This window comes from Myotis yumanensis, unplaced genomic scaffold, assembly GCF_028538775.1.
Source record: "Myotis yumanensis isolate MYYU_CA2020_CCGP unplaced genomic scaffold, mMyoYum1.0.hap1 SCAF_7, whole genome shotgun sequence".
In the NCBI taxonomy this organism is placed as follows: domain Eukaryota; kingdom Metazoa; phylum Chordata; class Mammalia; order Chiroptera; family Vespertilionidae; genus Myotis; species Myotis yumanensis.
This window is the reverse complement of record NW_027223758.1, coordinates 62,950,800-62,976,616: the sequence shown is the minus strand read 5'-3', so window position 1 is coordinate 62,976,616 and position 25,817 is coordinate 62,950,800. Positions and strand designations below refer to the sequence as shown.

Genomic DNA, 25,817 nt, shown 5'->3' with positions numbered 1-25,817 from the left:
ACTTCAGCTATTTTATCTCCTTTTTAGTTCTAAGCAACTCTGACTCAAGGATGAGAGATTAGCTCTGAAAGTGAGAACCAAGATTCTTTGATTTTTCTTTCAGAGTTTCTTTAAAGAAGCTGTTTGCTGAGAAAATTTGACAAAGGTTTTCATAAACATGCTAGTTATGCATTATTGCTGTAAGTAGTATAATTACTTTTCTTAATAGTTTTCTTGAGGTATAATTGCTATGCAATAAACAGAATATCTTTAAAGTGTACAATTCAATGAGTTTTGATATAAACATACCCATGAAACCATCACTGCAATCAAGATAATGAACATATCCATTAAGCCCAAACATTTCCTTATACCCTTCATGATTTTCTGCCCTTCTCTCCTTTTCTCATCTCACCCCCAGGTAGTTATTGATGTGCGACCTGTGACTAGATATATATGCATAACCCATGGACACAGATAATAGTGTGGTAAAGGCCTGGAGCGAGGGGTGGCGGTGGGCTAGAAGGGGTCTATGGAGGGAAAGGGGGAACATGTATAATACTTTCAACAATAAAGATTAAAAATAAATAAATAACAAAATAGGGCGGTAAACACACAATACAATATGCAGATGATGTATTGTAGAATTGTATACTTGAAGCCTATATAGATTTATTAACCAGTGTCACCCCAATAAGTTAAATAAAAATAAAATAAAATGTTTTAAAAATCTAAATCTCCATCTTAACATTACTTTAAAAACATTCTGCAAATTTTGATATGGTGTGTTTTCTTTTTCAATCCATTGAAAATATTTTTTAATATCCATTTGAGTTCCTCTTTGACTATTTATATATGTTGTAAGATAATGTAATTTTTTGTAGTCCAAATATGGTATATTTTGGTAACTCCTCTATGTGGACTTGAATTTTTTCCCCATTTTTACTGAAATCCTTTCATTTTACCCTGAAAGAACCCTCTTAGCATTTCTTTCAGGGCAGATCTATTGGCAGTGAACTCAACTATTTATTTGGGAATATCTTAAATTATCCCTTATTTTTGAAGGACAGTTTTGTCAGATATAGAATTTTTGGTTGGCAGTTATTATTTTTATGGTGGTTTGTGTATGTCAACCCACTGATTTCTGGACTCCCGGGTTTCTGATAAAAAATTAGCTGGTATTCTTACTAAGGATTGCATGTATGTGGTGAATCATTTTTCTCCTGCTGCTTTCAATATTCTTTTTTTGGCTTTTGACAATTTGTCCATAATATCCCTAAGCATGCATCTTTTTGAGTTTATAAGCTCCTTGAAGATCCATGATTTTCTTCATATTTGGAAAGTTTTAAGCCACTATTACTTCAAATATTTTCTCTTACTTTTTCTTTTTCTCTTCTCCTTCTGGACTCCCATAATGCATTTGTTGGTTCACTTAATGGTGTCCCACAGGTCCCTTAGGCTCTGTTCATTTTAGTTCATTTTTTTTTATTGTTCCTCAGACTTGATAATTTCAATTGCCCTGTCTCTAAGTTCACTTATTCTATCTTCTGCCTCCTTAAATCTGCTTTTGAGCCCCTATAGTGTATGTTTTCACTGCAGTTATTTTGTTTTTGCACCTTTAAAAAAAACCCTCACCCAAAGATATGTTTTACTGATTTTTAGAAAGAGGGGAAGGGTGAAAGAGAAAGAGAGAAACATTGATGTATGAGAGAAACACTGATCAGTTGCCTCCTGTACACATCCCCACCAGGGATCTAACCCGCCACCTAGGCATGTGCCCTGACCAGGAATCAAACTGGCAGACTTTCAATGCACAGGACAGTGCTCCAACCAACTGAGCCACAACATCCAGGGCAGGAGTTATTTTTTTTATTGCAGTACTTTTCAGCACCAGACACTTTTTTTGTGTCTTTTTATAATTTCTATCTCTTTATTGATATTCTCATTCTGTTGATACATCATTTTCTTGCCTTTGTCCATGGTTTTGTTTAGTTATTTTAAGCATCTTTAAGACAATTTTATAAAAGTATTGGTCTAGTAAGCCCAATGTCTGTGTGTCTCCTGATATGATTTATATCAGTTTACTTTGTGCTTTTGAATAGGTCATATTTTCCTGTTTTTTTGTATATGCTAAGAAAAATGTCATAGAGTTTACTGCCCACATTTTCTTTAAGAGTTCTGTGGTTTTGAGTCTTACATTTAAGTCTTTATTTTGAATTTACCTTATATATGGCATAAGAATATGGCCTAGTTTCATTTCTGCACAGGTATCTGTCCAGTAAAAATATGAACACTTTATAAATTTGCATGTCATCTTTGTGCAGGGGCCATTCTAATCTTCTCTCTATTGTTCCAATTCTAGTATATGTGCTATTGAATCAAGCACTGAGTCTTTTATCTTTTTATCTTCTATGTCTTTATATAGCTTTTTATATACATGAATATATCTATATAACTTTAGTTACTGATTTAGCATTTCTATCAAATTTTGGTCAATTTCAATATTGATTTTTCACGCCTTATAATTTGTATAACTGGTAATGTTTGCTTGGATGCCAGACATTGCTATTTTTACCTTGTTGGGTGCAAAATATTTTGTATTCTTAAAATTACTCATAAGGTGTGTTCTGGGAGGCAGTTAAATTGCATGGACATGTTTGAGCCTTTCAAGTCTTATTTTTAAGATTTTTTAAGGAAGAACAAATGCACTGCTCATTTGAATGGATTATTTCTCACTACCAAGTCAAGGTTCTTCAGTGTACTCTACCCAATGCTCCATGATCATAAAGATTTTACCCTGGCTAGTGAGATAAGCACTCGCTGGCCTGTATGAACAGCAGGTACTGTTATATCCAACCCTTTCTGGTAGTTTTTTTTTTCAGTCTAAAGTAGTTTCCTCACATATGTGCACTAGACTGTACTCTGTGGAGAGTTTAAGGATGACCCTCTTTTGGTCTCTAGAGTTCTCTCTACATAAAGTTATTTCCTCTCCGGTACTCTGTCCTCTGAAATTTAGGCACTGCAGCATCCCTGGACTATTTTTAATTGCAAGCTATATCTCTTCAACTCAGGGAACCTGGCAGACTCTTCCTGGGTTTCTCCTCCCAGCACTGGGAGAGGCCATTTCAATACTGGAAACTCTCTCAATTCAGTGATCTTGGGCAATTTTAGAGATTATCTTGTTTTCGCTCATTCCTCAAAGATGAATATTCTTCATTGCCTGGTGTGCAGTGTCCACCAAATTATTGTTGCACATATATTTTGGTTGGTCCAGTCAGAAGGTTAATTCAATCTCTGTTATTTATCTTAACAAGATAATTATGGGTGCTGATGACAGAAGTTCAGAATGTTATTTATCCCTTCCTCTACAGTCATCTCAAACCTTGAGGCTGGCAAACATATGAAGGGGCCTTTTTATTTTTATCAGTCACATGCAGGCTCTGCTCACACCAAACATTTAAGTAATATATCTGTGACATCACTTATGCAAAGAAATTGTTTAATAATCTGAAAATTTATTTGGCAATGGAAATATATGTATTTTTCTGACCATTCTGGAGTAGCTGGTCTCTAGTTCCCAATGGGGTTGTCAGGAAGAATCTGGCAACCATGACAATTATAAGCCTGGTTCAGATAGCAGATCTAATATGTTTATGTAGAGTATCTTTCAGAGTAACTTAATGGACTCAATTCCAGGATTTTCCATCACACCTTTTATGAGGAATGGGCCTTTTATTATCAAAATCAGATATGTGGGTGCTTGTTTGCAAACTATACATACTTTGCTTTTGGAGTTAGATTTTCCCACCTGTTCTCAAAAGGACTGGTTTCACATAAAATTGTGGAAGAAATCATACCTGAAGTTCATTCTGATGAAAAATTGTTATAGTCACCTTCCTGACCACTGTTACCCTGAGTAAAGAAGAAACAGCTCTAACATCCATTGCCATGATTTGTTGGGTTTGGAACCGGTTTATGTGACTACTAAGTCAAACAAATAAAAATTTAATTTAGGGAAAATCAATAATTAACTTATTAGTCATTTACTTATGGAAGTGGATTTTTTTATAAACATTACCTTTGTCTTTCTTTAAAATTACTTTGAGCTATATTTGCATGATCCATGTTATACGTTAAAATGTTTGTGAATTCCTAAAAAAGGAAATTCTCAAGAACGATCCATTCAGTTTATACTTTTTGTCGGATCATATTACAAGAATATTTCATGAAATGTTATGGCACTGCTTTCCCCTGTGAGAGCCATTATCCAGTCTTTTCCCTTACATTTTCTGACTTTTCTGGCATTAAATTAAACTCCTTAGTTTTTAATTTTCAACTTTCCCTTGAGTATCCTTCCTATAAATTAAAATGCAAGAACATAAAGTAGCTACTCTCTTAGGAAGTGAAACTCCCAAACCATCAAGGCAAAGCAACTGTATGGGAGGAAAATCTTGGCAGTCATCTTCCTATGGGGAGGACAAGTCAGCGCCAATTTCCCGAACGCATTCCACCGTATCTGAGTAATACTGTCTTTAGAATGTGGTGCTCTTTGATAAAAGGAATAGTGTTGCATTTACCTAGGAATAGTGTTGTGTCCCTAGCACTAACTATAGCCAACAACACAGAGTTAGGACTCAGCAAATAAAAGGATGACTTCATAAATGAATCCTGTAATGGAACTTCCCTTTCCTTAGGGTTTCCTAATATTCTTATGGTTTTCTTATATTACCACTTACTGCATCTGAGAAATAGGGTGGTGTGATTGAAAGCCAGCAGACCTGTTTTCATAAGCCTCACCACTTATTACCTTGTCGGTCATTTGTGCCTAAAATTTCCATGTAGAATGAAAACAATAGCAAATAGTACCTTGATTCATCAACACAGTACCTATTTCATCATAGGAATCACTTATTTGATGTTGGTCTCCTTCTCTCCCACTGTGTAACTTCATCAGTTATTAACTATATTGGACTCTAAAATGAGGTATTTAAATCCATGTTTACATTATAACTACTTGGGGAAAGTTATAGTTACATGTCATAGAAGTGCCTACATTTACTACTTCTTACTGTGTGCCCCTCAGTATGGAAGGTTGCACAGTGTATGTGTGGAGCTTGGTCTTGTTGTCATAAGAAGCAGTGCAGGAAGGAGCCTGGATGAGAAACTAACTGGTCCTGGGAGGACTGGTCCTGACTCATTTTTCACATTTCTCTCAGAGGTGAAAATGTGTTTAGGCAAGGAAATAGACCATATATTTAAAATGCTCATAGAGTATAAATGTTCTCTTATGAACCCTGGATGTGACTTCAGAGAAGGTAGAGTGCCTTTAACAGTTAAATGGAAAGGAACTTCAAAATGGCTGCAACTTGTCCATCAGCAATCATAGTTCTGAAGACAGCACACCTTCTACCTGGTACAAAATTGTCCTTTGCACAGAACGTTTTTATTATAAGGCAGTGTTCTGCACATGTAGCAGAAAGCCCAATTACAGAAAATTGGCAAATAGTTAAGACATGTATGTGCCAAAAAAGACTTCAAAGCCATGATGCAGAGCCCAGGGGTCTCAATGCAAAGTTTTTCTAAGCTTAAAAAAACAATATGGTGTGAAACCTGTCAGATTTCAATTTTCCCACACACAAAAAGTGTCTAAAGGTTTGGCATGGAAACGTGTTTAAAGCATAAGTAAGAGACTAATGAAAAAGGATGGTTAAACATTGGCTGTGTTTTTCATATGATGCAATACACGGAGAAAAAAATGGAATTGGAAGCCAAAGTAGCAAAAACTCATGTGTAAAAAGCAGTATTATGCTCATAGGAATGGGATGCCATAAGAAAGAGAAGAATTGTGCTAGAAATATCCCTTAAAGATAGGTCCAATCTTGTTCCGGCAAAGACATTTGTCTAACACAGAGGAAATGTTTTAAGGGGGTTGGAAACACAAACCCGGCTTTCTGTGGACATCTGATTCCCCTTGTTTGTTTGACAGTGCATCCTTGCTTTCACTCGTACATGAAAACGAATTCTGTTTCCCCTGCCAACAGTTCTGAGCACTTCACTCATCCTGATCGCATGTTAGAATTTTGGAATGGGAAGAGATTCCAACACCATCTACTGGTAGTTCTCAGCTTCCCTGCTGGCCCCAACATTCTCAAGAATAGTCCTTCCTTAATATCCACTCCACCAACCCATTCCCAAGAGTTCAGTTTGCTGGAGCATTCTGCAGGCAAATTTATCAGAAAGATAGGGGTGGAGGATGAGGGTAGTCAAAAAGGTGAAAAAGTGACCCCAGCAGATTCCGTGTTGCCCACTGAGAGAGGATTTCTTTTTCTTTTTCTTTTTGAGGACCACTGAATCCACAGACTTTCCCTATTATAGACTTGGTAAATCATAACAACAAAGTTAGTGAGGACTGTCGAAATCAAGCCCACCAGAAGCAATGCTTCCTATGTCCTGTTACTGTCAAAACAAGACTGCACATCACCCTCGCCTCATTCACATTCTTCTTGGATTGGAAAGTAATTGTGGGCTATTTCTGTGCAAAGAGTATTTCTTTATTTAATACAAGAAACTAACATACATATATGTGTTTAAGAATGCACATATGCACAGCAACAGAATGTCTGTTTTGCAGAAACCAATCTACAACTGAGTGTCTTCAGTGGTCCTCTTCTCCTCTCTTTGATCACATTACCAAGATAAGATAGATTTTTCTTGATAAATAACCTAATAATTAATAATAATATTAATAATTAAATGTTATACATTTGGCACAGCCTCCCTACCACCTCACCCAAACTCTTTCAAATATTATCACCCAGCTTTTTTCTTGAGGGTGATTGTGGTTCTGTTTCATCTTAAAGAGGACATTTATCTATTTTTATTTTCCAGCAAAATCAATATGATATTATAAATAGAGCTATGACCCTGGCATAAACCAAGTTCATATTATGCTTAATAGTGATAACAATAATAATAGCAGTAGCCATAATTTTTTGAGCAGCTAGTACATGCCACATTCTGTGATATTGCTTTATATAGATTATATTATAGACCTTGTTACCTCAGTCTAGCCATTAGCATCAAAGTAGTGGAATTACCAAGGATTGATGGCTGTTTTCAATAATCCTTTTATCTAAATCTAGCTCTTTTCTTCAATCTAACATTTGACCCTGCGCATCTCTTATCTGGGCCAGAAAGGGGGTAGGTTATTGAGTGGAGATGTGAGTGGAGGGTTAGAGGTCAGTGATTGCTAACCTGCTCAAAAATATTCGTGATTTGAAGTAGATCTTCAATTCCTAAAAAAAATAAAATAAAATAAAAATGAGTCAATCGGCTTCAGATTGGCTGCTGATATGGTAGCAGCTTTATTACTCATTATTGAGATTTAGCATTATAAATTTCAGTAATAATCAGTCAGGGGGAGTTAGTATAATGAGGGAAGTGATTTCAAAGAATGATTTTATTCCATTTTATGGGAATTTGTTATTGTAAACTAGTAACTGAGGGAATCTTACAAAGTGTTTACAAAAACAGAAGTTTTCTTTTATGTTCAAATAGGAAGGAAATTGAATCATAAGTGACATTGGCTTATTTTGACTTGTTTATATCAGTTTCTGACAATGGTATTCATTATACTATCAGAGTAGGTAAATGTTTTTCCATAAAGGAAATTAATATGAAAATTGCTGTTGGATCTTTGTAATCAAAACTTTGCTAAGATACTGCTTGTCAGAATTGGGATTTAGTGAGAATTACTAGAAATGTATGAACTTGGTTAGGAGTTTTATTGTGTAGTGTTTTCATAGACATATTTCCAGTATAACATAATGTACATTTTTAATGAATTGGTGATGTAAAGAATGTTGGGGAAAATATAGAACAGATTTCTGTAAAGTTTCTCTGTCTTTATAGAAAGTTCTGTTTTATATTTGACAATAAACACTCTTCGGTGGCTTCTTGCTCAATATTCTAAATTTGGAACATCTATTTCTCATCCTGTGTCTTCCACCTCCTTACCAAAGAGATTGAGGTCATTTGTGCGACCTTCATCCCAGGAGAGTCTGTAATAATGTGCTTGTAAAAGTGAAAGAGACGGAGGAGGGTGTGAGCAAAGGGAACTGGGTGCTTCTTGCTCAAGCAAGAAGGAAAGTCCTTCTCTGCGCCTGTTCCAGGCACTTTGCCTTTAATTGGCAGCTTCGCTTCATGAGGGGAAGGACTCTGGAATTCAAACAGACATGGGTCCCAATTGCCTGGCTCCCTCATTGTGAGACTGGAGTTCTGGCCTCCTCCTCTTGTGGGTGGTTGAATAATATTTACCTCATGGAGTCAGTGAGGTGCTAAAGCAGGCTGTGGATGTAGAGTGTCCTGCATTGGATAGGACTTGGTCACTGTTTGCTGTGTTCTCCCAAGAAGGCTCCGGGACCCTGCGAGGAAGTAGGAAAGGAAAATGAGGCACCTACTTTATATTGTAGGACTGGGTTCATCATTATCATAGTTAAGGTTTATTGAATACTTATCAGTGTCAAGTTCTAATTCATTGAATGCTTCCAACAACTTTATAAGGTATGTTCTATTATCCCCATTTTAAAGATAAGAAAACTGAGGTATAGATAAGTTATTTACCCCAAGACACATGATAGGAGTGGCAAAGTCAAAGTTAGAACTCAAATTTCACTCTCAAGCCCATGCTGTGAATCACCCCATATCCGGCTCTCCTACCTCACAGAGAGGTATGAGCTCTGTAGGAAAGCAGTGAAAACAAGGATTGGAGAGGAATGTTAACTAGCCCTAACTATAAATTAACTATAAATTTAACTTTAAATAAAGATGTATTTACCAGAGGAACTTTGTGTTTAGGGAAAGAGTAAACTAATATGTTCTCCAAACAAAGGATTTGCATAAATGTTATTGTAAGCAGAGTCTTGAGGTTCCAAACTGAGGCAAGAAAGCATATTTGACCTGAAGCAGAGGGAAAGGAGGAAGGGTCTTTCTGGAGACCCAAGAAGCTTGATGAGCTTCGTCTAAGCCAGTGGTTCTCAACCTTCCTAATGCCGCAACCCTTTAATACAGTTCCTCATGTTGTGGTGACCCCCAACCATAAAATTATTTTCGTTGCTACTTCATAACTCTAATTTTGCTGCTGTTATGAATCGTAATGTAAATATCTGATATGCAGGATGTATTTTCATTGTTACAAATTGAACATAATTAAAGCATAGTGATTAATCACAAAAACAATATGTAATTATATATGTGTTTTCCGATGGTCTTAGGCGACCCCTGTGAAAGGGTCATTCGACCCCCAAAGGGGTCGTGACCCACAGGTTGAGAACCACTGGTAAGCAAAGGGAAGATATAGACCTAAACAGTCAGCCTGGCTCCTGCAGCCTCTCTGAGGTGATGTCTTTTTACAAACTGCTCCTTTTGTGCACAATGTGTACTATAGAGTTACTTACCTTTGTAGTAAACATAGTGTCAGAGAGGTTATTCTCAGCTTTCATTGCAAATAACCCTCAGGGAAGCTTTGTAAATGTTCTACCACCGTCAGCTTTACCCAAAGAGATCTCAGATAGTCCGAGGTAGGGCCAGGTAGTGGTACTTTAAAGTATCCCAAGGTGACTCCAGCCGGAGAGGGGAGATGCTGCAGATGCCACAGTAGTTTGAAGTTCCAAGGAGAAGAAGCACATGAAAGGGATCTCAGAGCCCCAGGACCCTGCTTTATCCTTGTGCGGCTCCTTAAGCCCGAAGGGGGCTTGTCCCCTGGACTAGTGTTCCTTGAGCCCTCAGCCATTCACCAAGTGCCAGTGTCGTGATTCCTGCCACATCCTCATGCCACTGTACTCCTTGAGTGTCACCACCTCCCAGACAAGCAGAGCCACAGTTGCCCATTCTGGGCTGAAATTTCTCCCGGAGACAAGTCTGCCACTAGCTGCCAGCAAGCCAGTTCTACAGAAAATGCCTCCCTCATCCCTCCACCTTTCCAGGGCTATGAAGTGGACAAGTTTAAATTCTATGTAGTTTATCTTAAAATTTGTGTTCAGAAGTTCACCAGTACTCTACTTGTTTTGTGATAGAAAACAATAATAAACTTAAAGGTTTATGAGTGAGGGACATTTACTATAGTCTTGGAAGAGCTTATACCTGAATGAAGAATGTAACATAAAAATCAAGGAATTTCCCATGTAAGAAATAGGAATGATAGAAAGATATGAGACTCACTTACATTGTAAAAGTTTTATTCATTTAATAGGATCCTTTTTTAGAAAAATTCATATACAGTGAATTTCTAAATAAATTGTATTTTACATATTTTCCCGTTATATAAGTAGATACATTCTGATTATTAGTAGAAGGAACTTAAAACATTTCAAAATTTAAAATACATCATAAAAGTATGTTTCAAAGTAAAAAATCTAATTGCCCATAAATAAAGTTAGGTGGAAATATATCTAACAGAAACTATAGTATATAATATCTGGCTTTTATGACTGAATTGTAGAATAGTTTCCAATTTTAACATTTGCCCAATAATATCAACACTAACTGAATAGCTAATGCTAAATCATACCAAATACAAAATATATGCTCATTGACCTGGATTTAGTAACATGTTACTACTGACCTAACATTTCAATAAAGCATGTTTAAATAGGGCTGATTAACAATTAAATTTCTAATAGGTGTGCAAGGATTTAGTATTAGCTACATCTTTGAACTACTGTAAAGGTCATCTGGCTAATGTTGGCAACATTTATACACACACACACACACACACACACATGCTAACACATATATATGCTTTAAGGACATATATAAATACATATATTATTTAAAGATGTAGTTATATAAACAGAAGAGTAATGAAATACCTAGAATAAGATGGATTAACCTAAGAAGAGCTCATGTATGGACTAAAAACGAGATTTTTCTTTACTGTATTAGGGACACAGAGTTTGTTATGTTTTTAAAACATTTTTATTTATTTTTTGACAGGTTGTTTGGTATCAAATCAGTGATTCAAACAGACTGTTCCAGCACGTGGAAGATCGTGGCAAACCCAGCCCTATTATGGTACCACCACGCCCACCCCATCCTGCTGCTGGTGATGTACTACACGCTGGCCACTCTGATCCGCCTCTGGCTGCAGGAGCCGCTTGTAAGGATCAAAAGGTTTTTGTGATCTTGTCTGCAAAGTAACCTGGAAAAACCTAGGTGAAATGGTTCATTCCCGTTAAGTGCTCAATATAGTATTGATAGCAATCCTATATTCCCCAAAATATAGTGTTCTGCTTATAGCGTTTTTTGATTCTACAAAGAGTACTAAGTACACATCCTACCAGAAGAAAGACCAGCTTCCCTTTGATACTATCTATCAACATGAGCTGCTAAGAATGATAGGTGAGGTGGAGAATGGAAGATTCATTTTTATTGAGCACTTAGTACAAAGTACCAGGCCACATGCTAGGCTGTTTACAGGCGTTGTCTTTTTCAACCCACTACCTATTCTGAAGAGTAGTATTGTACCCAACTTAGCGATGAGTAAAATGAGGTTAGAGTGGTAAAGCGACCTAAAATCACACACCTACTGCAGAGTAGAAACCAGATTCAAACTAATGTTTGACAACAAAGCAAGGTTCTCAGCGACTGTATCCCCTGTCATCACAGTGACTGGCGTTTTCCAAATGTCTCAGACCTCTACCGCTAAGCACTGCTAGCATGATAGAACCTCAGTGTCTGTGAGAAGCTCAGTTGTTTTCATGATTAAAACACGTTTTGAGGGAGAAAAATTCCTTTATCTTTGCTTAAAAGTAATTAAAAATCGCTTCACTGTACTTGTGCAGTATTAACAGCTGCATTATCCAGTAAATGAGAGAGAAAGCCATTTAGAAAAGGCTGACCTGCTTTTGCAGACATTGGCGTTGGCATATTTTCAAATTAGTGTGTGTATGTGAATGTGTAATAGATAGTAGAAAAAAGCTACATTTCAAAAGTGCGACTTATATAAACATTTTCTATTTATCTAAATACCATGGGTTTTGTGTGTGGTTTTTATAAATCTTGGATTTACCAGACTGTCTTTTTGTTCTTTGTGGATTTTTTAGAAATTATAAATTTTTATGGTAGATAAAATGTTACTTTAAAAAGGTTCAGTTATTAAGGCAGCTTGTTGGTATGTGAGGGAGGCAAGCAGTACAGACAGGTTGACACACCTTCCATCCACCACCTGCCCGGGGCAGGGTCCGCAGGTTCCAGGCAGTTCCAATGAGCACGGCTGGGCTGAAGTCTCTGCAATCCACTCATGCCTCCTCTCATATCACTTCTAGCTTGGGGCCCTGGTTGCCTACTTTCCCTTTTTCTGTCTTCACACCCACAGACAATCCACTCATTCATTCATTCATTCATTCAGCCAGTCAACAAATATACAGGGTGTCCTAGAAAAATGTATATGCACTTTAACAGCTGATTTCTATTACATTTTGAAATGAAATGTATTTTAATAAACACTGCCTTTATAATTATTCAGAGTGTGTATACATTTTTTGGATACCTGTATATCACAAGCCGTTTATCTCAGACAAACCTGGGGCTGAGGATAGAGCAGCAACCCATAGTCAAAATGTCCACTTAGAGAAGCTATACATTTTACAGGAGAAAAAGAGCCACGAGAAGGAAATGGGATCTGAGGCAGATAGTACAATGACACTGGGTAGGATGCATGTGTCTATCCGTTCCTGGCAAAAGTGCCACCTGAGGCCTGGGCCTCTGTTCTGTTCTCTCTCCTGTGTGAAACCACCTCCCCATTGTGCAGCCAGTCCCAGAGGATGAGGGCCAGGGAAGCCTCCCAGTTCACAGGGTTCTCATGTATCACCTTTCTTTGGGGCCCACTGATGGCAGTTGCACAGTAACAAAATGCTCATGGGGTCACAGGGAATCCAATTATTGTCTGTTATGTGTTTATCCAATTCCCTTCTGAAATTCAAGCGTGCCAGTAAAATCCTGTGTTTATTGTGTTTGCTTCCACCACAAAACCACATGTGAATATGAATATGTATATATGCCCGAGTAAATGCATGTACAAAAGAAACTGACATGTATTATGGGAACTATTTCTGAACAGAGTTTTATAATTGACGAAAGTTACTTTAAGGCAGCGGTTCTCAACCTTGGCTGCACATTAGAATCACCTGGGAATCTTTTTTTAAAATCCTGATTTCTAGACCTCATCCTCCGGAAATTTTGTTTCTTTGTTATGGGGTGAGGCCACAATATTAGTAACAAAGAAACAGAATTTCCAGAGGATGGGGCCCAGAAATCAGGATTTTAAAAAAGATTCCCAGTGATTCTAATGTGCAGCCAAGGTTGAGAACCACTGCTTTAAGGAATCTGAGTTCGTAAGAGTTAGTAAGTGCCCTTAGCTTTCTCAGATTTCTCAGGCGACCGCAGAACGGCAGGCGCCGTGTGCCCTGCTGTCCCGCTGTCACAGAGGGGCAGGTGTTATCCCTGCTCCCACGGATGAGACGTTCAGATGAGGCACTGGGCTGCCTGAGCCACAGGGCATCTGGGGACACAGGAAGGCGGCTAGGAAGACCACGCAGGTGACAGCCTGCACAGTTAACAGCAGTATTACACATCACAGGGGCTGCAGGGGTGTGGCTCATCGAGGCAATGATGGAAGACAGGTGGCCGATTATATCATCATTCCAGATCACCTGGCACATTGCGTGAAAAATGCCAGCCAGCAAATAGAGGTTAGTTCTGTGGTAAAAGTCTACCACATGTGAGAGAGAGAGAGAGAGAGAGAGAGATATGCAGGTGTCAAAACTTAAATGTAATATATGGACTCCCACCTGGCACGTGTGAATTTCCACCCAGTGTGCCTGCGTGTTTCCGTGGGTGCTGCATGCTGGCACGGGAACTGGGGAACTGGGCAGTAGGACTCTGTCCCCTCCCTCTGCTCCAAAATCAGTGTTTAACTTCCTTTGTATTGGGCCATCTTTGTTGAGACAGCAAACTAAATCACCCAATGCATTCTGTTCCTTATACCCTCTCTTTATCATCTCTCCCAGACCAATTGTCTAATTTAGGCCAATGTCTTATTAGGCAAGGCCACAGTTTTGTGAATAAGATATATTCTTGCTTAATATTGTATGTAAACTCTAGGTGATTTTGCCTTTAATAAATTTCTTCTTAATTAAAGATTGTCCATGGCCAGGTTACATAGTTAACTGTGCACTTTTTTTAAAAAAGCTCTTCCTCTAAGAACCATTTGCATAGTTGTCTTCTAGTGTTTAGAACACACATGGACAGGCTGTGGATATTTAACCTTAGGACATATTCCTATAATTTATGGGGCTTAATAGTAATCAGGAACATTTAATAATGATGAGCTTAGCATTTAAATGACAGAATTTTTGTTATCTTTGAAAGTGTCTTGATAAAACCTCTTATATTGTATACATTAATTTAAAAAATAATCATATCTAAGCGAAGCTGGAAAGTTTCCCTGGTCACCCCGGTGGTTGAGGGAACTGCTCCGGGAAGCAGGGCTGGTCCTGTGAGTTATTATTCTGTGTCTCAGGTGCAGGATGAGAGAACCAAGGAGGAGAGAGCCCTGGCCTGTAGTCCCATCCAAATGACAGCTGAGAGGAGGCGGAGCCTGTGGTATGCAACCCATTACCCAACTGACGAGAGAAAAGTAAGACACTAGGAAAGGAATTTCCATTTCCTACTTTATTTTGCTATTTTCATATTATATTGCTGAATATTGGTCATATAGCATCAATCTTAAATTGCTCAGTTTATAGAAATGGTTTGACTTTGAAGTCTTAGTAGCGGAGAGCTCTATTCAAGAGGGAGCCCAGTGCTTCCAAAGGGTATACCATGGCTCCATTGTACTCTATGAGACACCATTCTGTATTGCTGTGCTTTCCACTGAAGTCTCTTAATCCTAAAGAGAAAGAATGTCTTCATTTAAAAAAAAAGTAAAGCTGTATTAAAACAATCAAAACCTAAGGAAGTAATCTGCTAGCACTGGGTGGTGAAAGTCTCAGTGTTGAAATACATTGCAGATAATACTTTCACTCTATTAGGTAGCCAGCCACAATAATAACTCAAGAAACCACTTAGAGAAGATCAAAACAATCTATATGAATACAATTAAGTGTCTCTTACTACTGTGAAGCAACAGTATGGATTGACAAGGAAAAGTGAGTCACAATTGGGTAATTCATATAACGTTTTGAGCACATATTAACAATTTTGAACTCAACTCAATCAGTGCTATACTGACTTGCTAAGATGACCCATTGGCAATGTTCCAAAGACACAGAATCTTATTTTTCTTGGATGGAGTCAGCCATTTTGCTTTGTAGCATGTTAGAGTATTAAGGAGCAGATGCTCTGATTTATTTGGTGGTAGGTGAGTTTCTCTAAGACACGTGGTCTTATGCTACCTATGGCCGTCCTGTGCTGAGAGAGGGTGGAACAATGAAAACGCTGTCTCAGGGAGCTGGCAGCCATGTGGAGAAGATGTGGCCCCCTCGGATATCTGAGGATTTCCAGGGGTCCTTTCCTCTCTCAATACACCATGTTCCAGAAGATCCTGCTCATTTCACTAAGTGATGATATCCACGAAGGATAGTCCAGCAGTTTCCAAAGTGGGGATTCCTGAGGCCCTTACAGCAATCCACAAGTTCAAAACTATTTTTGTAATAATTGGTTAAATATTTACCTTTTGTTGTGCTAATGAATTTTTTTCTGATGGTACAAAAGCACAAACCAAGGCAGTGGCATGAACCCCTACAGTCATGGTCAACTCTTCATGGCCACACACTTGCAAAAAACAAAGCAAAAAGGCCAGTTCCACTTAACTATATCCTTGATGAACCAGAACTTTTTATTAATTTTCTTTTTTTAAATATATTTTATTGATTTTTTACAGAGAGGAAGGGAGAGGGATAGAGAGTTAAAAACATGGATGAGAGAGAAACATCGATCAGCTGCCTCCTGCACACCTCCCACTGGGGATGTGCCCGCTACCAAGGTACATGCTCTTGACCGGAATCGAACCTAAGACCTTTCAGTCCGCAGGCCGACGCTCTATCCACTGAGCCAAACCGGTTAGCGCATTAATTTTCTTAAGTCTCAACCTTAGAGCACATGTCTTTTTAATATTATGTGTGACAAAATAAGGAGTTGGCACATACTAAAGTATGACAACTGTGTCAATGAAAAGCATTTGACGGGTCATTGGAAGTGTGGGTTGAACTAGCCATTTTTTATTGAACACCAGGTTTACTTAAAAAGAATAGCTGATAGACAGATGATGATTACTCAGGTGTGGGTGTTTGGCAGACAGTTACTGGAAAATAAATATAGTGAGCCAAGCTTTTCAAGGCATTAGCTCACAGCATTTGTCGCCAATGATAAAATTTGAACCTTTGAGTGAAAATTCAACGATTGACAAATTTGTATCTACTTCTGAGGGCTTGAAAACTTCCCAATACTTAGGGACTATTTTGATGGAATCAGTGCTGATATTTACAAATGTGCTGTTTTAAATATTGTGTGCTGAAATATGTCAATACTTGGTAGGGCTGTGTGACTCACTGAAGCAAATCACCAACATACGATATTGTGTGGGTAAAAGATCCATGCAAGGTGCAAGGCACAGGCATACCTTGCTTTATTGTGCTTTGCTTTATTGCTTCACAGATGTTGTGTCTTTTTTCAAATTGAAGGCAAACCCTCCACTGGCAAAAAGATGATGAGTTGCTTTATGTCAATACTTACTTTATTGCAGTGGTCTGGAACCAAACCCGCAATATCTCTGAGCGTGCCAGTGTATCAACGGATTTTGATGAAACACTGTGTAAAGTTTGATTTGATTTCAGATTTCTCATTGCAACTAACATTCAAGTTACTACCATTTACTGAGTTTGATGCAGTAGCAAATAAAACTATCTACCATTATCACGATAGACTATTGAAATGCTTCTTCCTTTGCCAACTACAAATCTCAGTGAACCAGATTTTCTTCCCATACTTCAACCAACACAACATATCACAACAGATTGAGCGCAGAAACAGATATGAGAATCCAGCTGCCTTCCTTTAAATCAGTCAGACGTTAAAAAGATATGCAAAAGCATAAAACAATGCCACTCTTTTCTCTGTTTTTAAAATGCAGCTATTTGAATATCTATGTTAACATATAATGGCTATTTAATTTTCAATGAATATGTAATATCTTTCAATGTCTCAGTTTTCATTTCTCAATGGTAGATACTGACAGATAGTACTCACATAAAGAACACTTTGGGACCTCCCCCCACCCCCAGTGATTTGTAAGAATGTAAATGAGTCCTGTTTTAAAAGACCTGGGGACCCCTTTGCACTGGCAAAGCAAATGTTTATTATTTAGGGGGAGCCCAAACCATCGGCACTAACATAGCTAAAAAATACAGTCCTATAATAATTCTGTTGTCGTAGACAGCATGCAAATCTTAAAATAGTCTCAAAACACACAACAAATAATGTTTTCTTTATTATGAAACATCTATTTCTTGAAAAGCGAACATTCAGAATTTTACAGTGTCTCAGAGGGTTCTAGGAATTCAAAATCAAGCAGTTTAATGTATTAGAACAAAACACTGGAAAATATAATTAACATTTATAGTGATGTTGTTTACGTCTGCTTACTTGCTGTTAAAATTAAAAGTTAGCATCAGAAGCTGGACAATCTATAATAATAAAAGCGTAATATGCTAATTAGATGAGACATCCTTCCGGAAGTCCTTCCAGATGATCTTCCAGATGAAGCTGCTGCAGAGGGGGCCGAGGCAGTGGTGGGGGCCAAGCCCCTTGCACGAATTTCATGCATCGGGCCTCTACTGTTATAATAAACAGCAACATCCCATTCAATTATATGTACCTTTACATTTTGCATGGCAATTTTAACATACTAGCATTGAGCTAGTTTAAGAGAATGGATATGTGTGTAGTGAAACTTGGTAGATATATATAAACATTACAATGCTTTCGGCTTATATATTAACATGCTGTCCTGCATTGCTTTTTTCAGCTTTTATCCATGACCCAAGATGACTACAAGCCATCTGATGTTAGTATATCCTTAGAATTATTATTTATATGTGCATAAGTGGTGTAAAGGTGACATAAATGGAATTAGCTCCTTTAGTATATTTTAATGATCTATACAATCTCTATAACTTTTTGAATTATTACTTTGTAGAAATTAGATCTGGTTTATTGCTATTAAAACACTGACTTTTGAACTTCAGCATAGTCATACAGAATGTATTTAAACTTTTAAAAAACCATGTTGGAAGTTTTAGAAAGCATTTTGCTCTGTGGCTTTGCCTGCTACATAATTTGAATAGGAACTCTTACGTGTCCACGGACACACACATATATGTATATCTGGGTGTGTATGTTTATATGCATATCTTTAAAATTGTAAAGCCAAAGAAACAGAGGGGGAAAAATAAACAAGAAATTGCACATAGTATATGACGTATTACAATAAGGGAATTACAAGCTGGCAGCATCAGGCAGAGATCCCCAGAGGGAGTGCCGTCTGAGCTGAGACCTGTTGCATTAGTCCTGCGCAGAGGCCATGGGCTGTGGGGCAGGACAAGGATGGGCCAGGGCAGCGGGGCTCCTGGGCAGGGCTCAGGAAAGGTCTAGAGTCCCTAGAGCTGGAGGCTGGCTGGGAGGAGGACGCCATGAGAGCAGAGACTGGCAAGATAGGCCAGGTCATGAGGCCTCAGGCAGCCTTTTCCAGAGTTCATACTCTAGACTGAGAACAGAGGTGCATTGCATGGTGTTCAGCAGAGACAGGACAAGGTCAGAGTTATATTTTATTGCGATCTGTCGCAATTGGAGAGGAAATAGACACAATTTCATCTTGCTAACGTGGAGAGCTGACTAAGTTGTTCGCTATCCATCCATCCTTCACTGTGGAGTTATACCTTAGCGTAAGGGCGGGAGACTGTATGTCCATACTGAAAACAGCAGCTGCATCACAGATGTGCCTCTTTCCTCACACCCCCGCAGGGCCTGCTGGTGACCGTGAATGGCAACCCTGTGGATTACCACACCATCCACCCCAGTCTTCCCATCGAGAACGGCCCTGCCAAAGCCGAGCTGTACTCCACACCGCAGTACCGGTGGGAGCCCTCGGATGACTCTGCAGGTGAGGAGCCAGCTCTGCAGACTGCCGTCTGCCCGGGGCTTTAGTTTCTCACAGGCATAAATTCAGCCTGACATCTCTGTCTTTTGTTTATTGTTCATCGGATTTGGTTCTTTTTTTCTTCTTTCTTTTTCTAACAAGTCTTGTCTTCCAAGGTTGGTATAATTAAGCTCAGTTCCTTAAGTTCTCCCTTTATTCTGCCCCACATGGTTATGTGTGTTCTAGCCTTATCTACAAACTAAGAGGCATAATCAGGGCAAATGTTGAAAAATAAAAGGTAAAAAATGATTTTAAGGATGTCAGCTTGTGTATATGTATGTTTCAGTCTTTCCGTCATTTGATAATGTAATCCTGGTCAATAGTTCTGCAGGTTAATGGATGAATCTTTTCAGAATGAGTTCTTTTTGTCTATTAAGAAGAGGAGAGGGTCAAAACTTGTACACAGCCCTCCTCCACCCTCCTTTTTTCTGTGTATTATGCTAAGGGAAAGCAGCCTGGGGTGGAGGAGGTCTTGTCCTCAGACTTGGTTTTTAGGCCCACACAGGATTTTCTTTAAAAAAAAAAAAAATGAATAGTAACCAACATTTTAAAAGCTGCAGCTCTCATCTAGAAATGCAAATTTCCAGAATCCCTTGAAGAATACAAATATCTGGCAAACTAGTCCCTTATTTCTGTAAGACAGCAGCCGACTAGACCACTATTGTCGTTGCCTTGTTGGAGACCATGCCAATCACCAATTCATAGACAGAATTAGCTGAGGGGAGGAAAAGCAGAATGCATGCAGGTGGCAGCAAAGTGGCTACAACAGTATAATGGATTTTTCTCTCTATTTTTACGGAATTAAAGCTAGAGTTGTTATATATTATCCTAAATTTAGTAAACAGCCAGCCACTATCCAATCTGTGTTATCAGTACATTGAGCTGACTCTCACGCCCTTTTCTTTCATAATTCTTTATCAGGCTCATTCTAATGCACTGTTCTTCATAGTTCTTTATGAACACTATCAGTGTTTCCTGCAGTTGCCTCTGACAGTGCATCTATTTAGCAGTACAAATGGTTAGTACATTATCCAACATTCCTCCGTAAGGTCAGATCAAGTTCAGTTCTCTACCCCACCCTGAACCCCCCCACACACACACCCCGCCCCAGTTGGCATCTGCAATCCCTACAGAGCACGCGACTCTACTGGTTAATTGCCCATTTCTCCTTCCTACGTGCATATGTTTCAGTTTGCAACTCGGACTTACATGAAGATTTTCACTTAGAGAATGTGTCAGGAAATACACTGCTTCCCAAAGTGTGGTCTTCACACCTTTGGCATTAGAATCACAAAGGGAAGGCCCAAGAACAAGCATTTATGGCATCGGAAGTTTGAGACGTAGAGGTCAGAGCCAAATATCCTTCTATTGACACATTACTTAACATGAAAAGAAATGAGCAGAATTCTGACTGCTGACAAGGCAAACCCACACATACTAAATCATAAACTGAACTTTCGAAAGTAAAACAAAAGTTTTTTTTTATTTGAATCTAGATATGCAAAAAAAATGTTATCACTAGAGAAGTAGCATGCCAATAATTGTAAAATCCATCAAATTTAGATTTTTCGTGACTGTCTCCACTCCGTGGACTCCCCCAGTAAACCCCAGGCTCGTCCTGCCTCAGCGTTGGAGGGATGGGGGGCAGTGGGCTTCTGCGGAAGAAATATCCCAGCCGCCCTTAGAGGCTCACTGCTAAGCCTTCTTGGCCACTGGTTATTCGGTGATTTATGCTCCCTTTTCATGGTGCTCAGTAACTCCCTAAATGGGATGTAGCCTATTTAATTTAATTTAAGAAATACAAAAAGGACATTTTACTTAAGTGTGTCACTCATTATTTCATCTGTGAAATCAAAATAGCTTCCCTGACATCTGTAGGAGGATCTTGCAGAGAAATCCTTCACACCCATGGCAGTACTTTCCTGTTGCTGGTCTCTTCAACTCAGCCCTTTACACTTTCTCTCTCTTGCTTTGGCCTGATCTTTCCATCCTCAGTATGACTCACCCGCCTCAGCATGACCCAAAAGGACACTATGGACCATCACATGCACTCTGGCAAAGTGGTTGGTTGGTGGGTTTTCTACCCTTTTCCTGTATCCATACTCCACATACTCTTTGTGTTAGTTATCTATCACTGAGTAACACACTCAGTGGTTTAAAACAGCATTTATGTCACCCTGTTTTTGTGGGTAAGGAATTGTCTGTGATTAGGTAGATATTCTCTGGCTCATGATGCTGAAATCTGGCTGCTGGCCAAGCCCGCGGTCCCATCTGAGGGCTCGCCTGGGGACAGTCTGCTTCCGTGACCACTCACCTGGCTACTGGCTGGCCTTATGCCTTTGCTGACTGCTGACCAGAGGCATCAAGCCCTTGCCACCTGGGCCCTTCCATTGGCAGCGTACAACATGGCAGCTGATTTCTCTCAGTATTCTGTTCCTTAGAAGCCCATCAAAGGTGTCACCCACAGTCAAGAGAGAGGGTTACACAAGACAGGAACACTAGGAGGTAGGGGGTCATCGGCGAGCGTCTTAGAAGCTTCCCTCCGCACTCTCTTAAATCAAAATTTTCTTCCTGTAATTTCTGAGTGCGGGGTCCCATTACACTCACCAAGCAAAACTTAATGATTCTGTTTGAAGTCCAAGGACTTTGTGAATTGGAAATAATCCCTGAAGTCTTAAATGACAAACCAATGTAAAAACATACATGGGCAGCATTGCTTGGGACATGTATACAAAATTCTTATACTGTATTTGCATAACTAGTTACATAAAATATTTGTCTCTCTAGAAAAGAAAGAGGAAGAAGAGGATGAGAAAGAAGAATTTGAAGAGGAAAGGAGCCACGAAGAAAAAACAAGCGTGAAAGTGCACGCCATGGTCTCTGTGTTCCAGTTTATTATGAAACAAAGTTACATCTGTGCCCTCATTGCCATGATGGTATGTGCGCGAGGCCACAGCACGGGTGCCGGGAAATGTGCGCATGGCCCGCTGGCTGGCAGCCTCGCTGTCCTCTCAGGAACGGCAGGAAGGTCTTAATCTCCCCACTGTTTTGGCGGAGAATGTTTGGTTATATTAATTTTTCATGGGATTTTTATATTATGGATTTCAAAATCATATCCTCTTCCGCTCAGCCTCCTTTTAAATATTAATACATTTCTCCCAAATTAGCCGAGCAAGTCACACAGTCCCTATTTTGCTAATTTAAAAGGACATTCTGTGTAGTTTTTCCCAGTGATATTGAAGGTGTTCAAGATTACCATAGATTGCTTTTATTTCTTTCCGATAGTAAGAATTGCCTTCACATCTTGTCTTAGATTTGAGTGGGACTCTTTTGTATCTCAGCTGCAATAAACTTTTACCAAATGAATGTCAAGCAAGTGGAGTTCCCAAGGGCTTTTGCCATTCTGAGCGCCCAGTATAGGCATGTTTCTACTCACCTCTAGGTGCCTCCTTCATCTCTCGTTCCACAGCATCAGAAACAGTCTTCTGGCCTCCACATAGATGATAACAGAAAGCCTCATTTCCATACTTCCTAAAAACAAACTCTCATGAGAAATCGAAGACCCATGAGAGTCTTCGATTTTTTGAGAGACCTAACACTTATTTAACACAAAACTCTTCCAAAGTATGTGGTTAATGGTGGGAGATCTCATGAATATCTTTGATGATAAAAATGAAAATATTCTATAAAGCTATGGGGGAAAATACCTAGACACTGTTTCCTCCATCAATGTTTCCACTGGGATAGCTGAGAGAGGGATGGGAAACAGAAAGCTCCACAAAACTAAAGGTGGCTCTTTTGGAGCTTGCAAATTCTGTTCTCTAAATAATATGAATTCTGTCCTCTTTGGGTCCTTTTTGATATTTTCTACAGATCAATCTCTACAGCAAAATATTGATTTTAAAATATCAAACATATAAATGCAACTTACAAATCTGATTCTTAACTCAAAAGAACATACACTCTCTCCCCTCTCTTTCTAAAAATAAGCCAGCTAACTTTGGTCCCTGTTTGCAAAGAAATAGGGCTTTAACATTTTTTTGAATACACATTTTTTAGGAAAAAAAATCTATTCTAAAAACAACATAAGAGAGCAGATCCTTCATTAGGGACGTGCCCTTATCTGTTGCCATTTCTGTTGTGTTAGTGGAGCCACAGTATTAATGTTTTAAAAATGTCTGCCTTCCATGGAAGCTCCCCGCTGCGCAGGCTTTTAATCACAGACAGAAAGAGAAGTCCTGAGGAGCTGACTCTGTTAGAACAATGTATGTATTTATTCAATACTAAGTGTGGATATACTAACCTCTCAGGAAACCCAGACACTGAACGTAGGAGGCAACATACTGCAGAGTCTGCTTCCCAACATCACAACTGAGAGGCATGGGATACTTTGGCTTTAAGAGGAAAGAAGTTTTAAAAATTCCGCATCACTTGTTTTTCTCCCTTTCTCACTCTCACCTTCCAAACAAGAACAGTGTGCAGTGGGGAAATCTGCTGGGATTATGATATCTGTGAAGTTTACTTTCCTGGGTCACACACACAAAAATGGTAGTCACATCTGCATCTCATACTGGGATAAATGCATTAAATACAGTATTTAATGCAGATACATTAAATGTTACCTGAATTTTGATAAAACACTATTTCCAAGAAATAAATTTTTATGAAAATACTTCAGGCTTATCATAGTTGTCAGTCACTAACTTAATTTTGATAAAAGGAATTTTAATTTTCAGTTTATACCTATATGTTTTAACCAACAATTTAAGATAATTTGCCACTTAAAAAGCTAGCTGTGCTTTAGGACAAATTTGCAAATTGCTGAGAGGAAATATTTGTTGGGTCCATGCTGACTTCCTTTATCTTAATACTTGCCTACTTTCCAGAAGCAAAACAGACTTGTAAAACACTTCAGACTTTATAACTAACTCTTGATAAATAGTGATATTCAGGAATATGATTGATTGCAATTAGCACCAAACATATCTATAAATTTTTTTGTATCAGAGATTATGGTAAAACATGATAGAATTCCTGAAGTTAATAATATTTGTGAGACTGATTTACTCATTTTTCTGGTAGCTGCCCTTTGAGATACATTTCTGATTCTTTGATAATTTAGTGTGAATGGAAGAAGATGTATCATTTGTACAAACGGTGTGAGGGCTCTTTAGTTCTACTCCTTACAGGACAGAAGCTGAGGCTGGTCTTTAAATTAACGTGGCTTTTTGTCTAGGGTGTGCAGAAACCCAACATACAACTTCCTCATGTGCATTTTCTAATTTCTATCATTGAATTTTCTTGGGTCATCTGAGAGTGATCTGTGAAGCGCAACAAGTATGCTTACGCTGGTGATTCCCACAGCTTCCATTTCTGAGCCCAGCTCTGGGCCGCACTCAGCACTCTTAAGTAACTGCTAACTCCAAGATAGTTTGGTAAAAGAGGGGAGAAAGCACTTACAGTTGCTTTTAATACTGCAAAGCAGGGTAAAGATGAAGACCTTTGGGGCTAGAGGGAAAAGAACCTGGAATGAAGACCCCCTTACCTTTAAATCTATTCCCTATAGGCATTTCAAAAGCAATGTTCTTCTCAGGGGAATCAGTCTTTCTCTTCTCTTCCCTCTCTGTGCCACAGGTTGGGATCTCTCTCCATGCTTTCAGCACAACTCTCTCCTATCCCCGTTTGAATGTTACTTTTATAAATGACTTTTAACTTACCAGAGTAGATGGCTCTGTGCTGTACTGACCACTGCTTTCCTCCCCCTTCCTCCCTCAAGGCTTGGAGCATCACCTACCACAGCTGGCTGACTTTCGTGCTGCTGATTTGGTCATGCACTCTCTGGATGATCCGCAACAGAAGAAAATATGCCATGATCAGTTCCCCTTTTATGGTTGTCTATGCAAATCTATTGCTGGTATTACAGTACATATGGAGTTTTGAACTTCCGGAAATTAAAAAGGTCCCAGGATTTTTAGAAAAGAAAAATCCAGGAGAACTTGCCTCAAAGGTAAGTGACTAAGAAACCAAGAACATAAAACATTATAACCACAATAAGCATAATAATCCTATCTAAGCAAAAAGTTACAAAAATCGGTTCCAAATATGTATTGCTTTACAAAAATGAATAGATATGAAACTATAATAATTCAAACACGAACAAAAAAAATATTACACCATGCTTTTAGATCTTATTTAAAAGTGACAATGCTTTCCACTCAAAGAACAAATATAGTCCAAGTTATTTTTAGTATAAATTATACTTTAGTACAGTGATTTTCAATGGGTGTGCTGCAACTGGGACACTTGTGTACTGCAAAATTTTTTAAAACAGGCAATACCTGACTATTGCAGGGGCACTGACCTCTTTTCTTTTAGATTGTCAAATAATAATAATAATAAACAACAACCAACACAACAATAAGCCGTCTGGTATGAATGAATCAAAAATATCCCTATTTTTTTGTTAGATTGGCAAAAACATATATTTTTGGTGTGCCTCAGAACTTCAGTAATTACTTTATGTGTGCTATAAGATTAAAAAGATTGAAAATTGTTTGTATAGTAGAAATGAGATGGGGAAACAGTA

General features: G+C 38.6%; 1 protein-coding gene and 1 non-coding gene across 4 annotated transcripts in view; one reads left to right on the top strand and one right to left on the bottom strand.

The window, feature by feature from the left end:
• Positions 1–25,817, top strand: part of PIEZO2 (piezo type mechanosensitive ion channel component 2) — a 328,473-nt gene that overhangs the window by 213,846 nt on the left and 88,810 nt on the right. For all 3 annotated transcript variants that reach the window (XM_070420673.1, XM_070420674.1, XM_070420672.1), the window contains exons 8-13: positions 10,972–11,134; positions 14,558–14,674; positions 18,062–18,100; positions 19,057–19,195; positions 22,019–22,167; positions 25,008–25,238. In XM_070420673.1, coding sequence (XP_070276774.1) covers positions 10,972–11,134; positions 14,558–14,674; positions 18,062–18,100; positions 19,057–19,195; positions 22,019–22,167; positions 25,008–25,238 — 838 coding nt within the window. The remainder of the gene's footprint in view (positions 1–10,971; positions 11,135–14,557; positions 14,675–18,061; positions 18,101–19,056; positions 19,196–22,018; positions 22,168–25,007; positions 25,239–25,817) is intronic.
• On the bottom strand, positions 2,259–2,365 carry LOC139014709 (U6 spliceosomal RNA). The gene has a single exon (XR_011472275.1). It is a non-coding gene; the product is annotated as a U6 spliceosomal RNA (small nuclear RNA).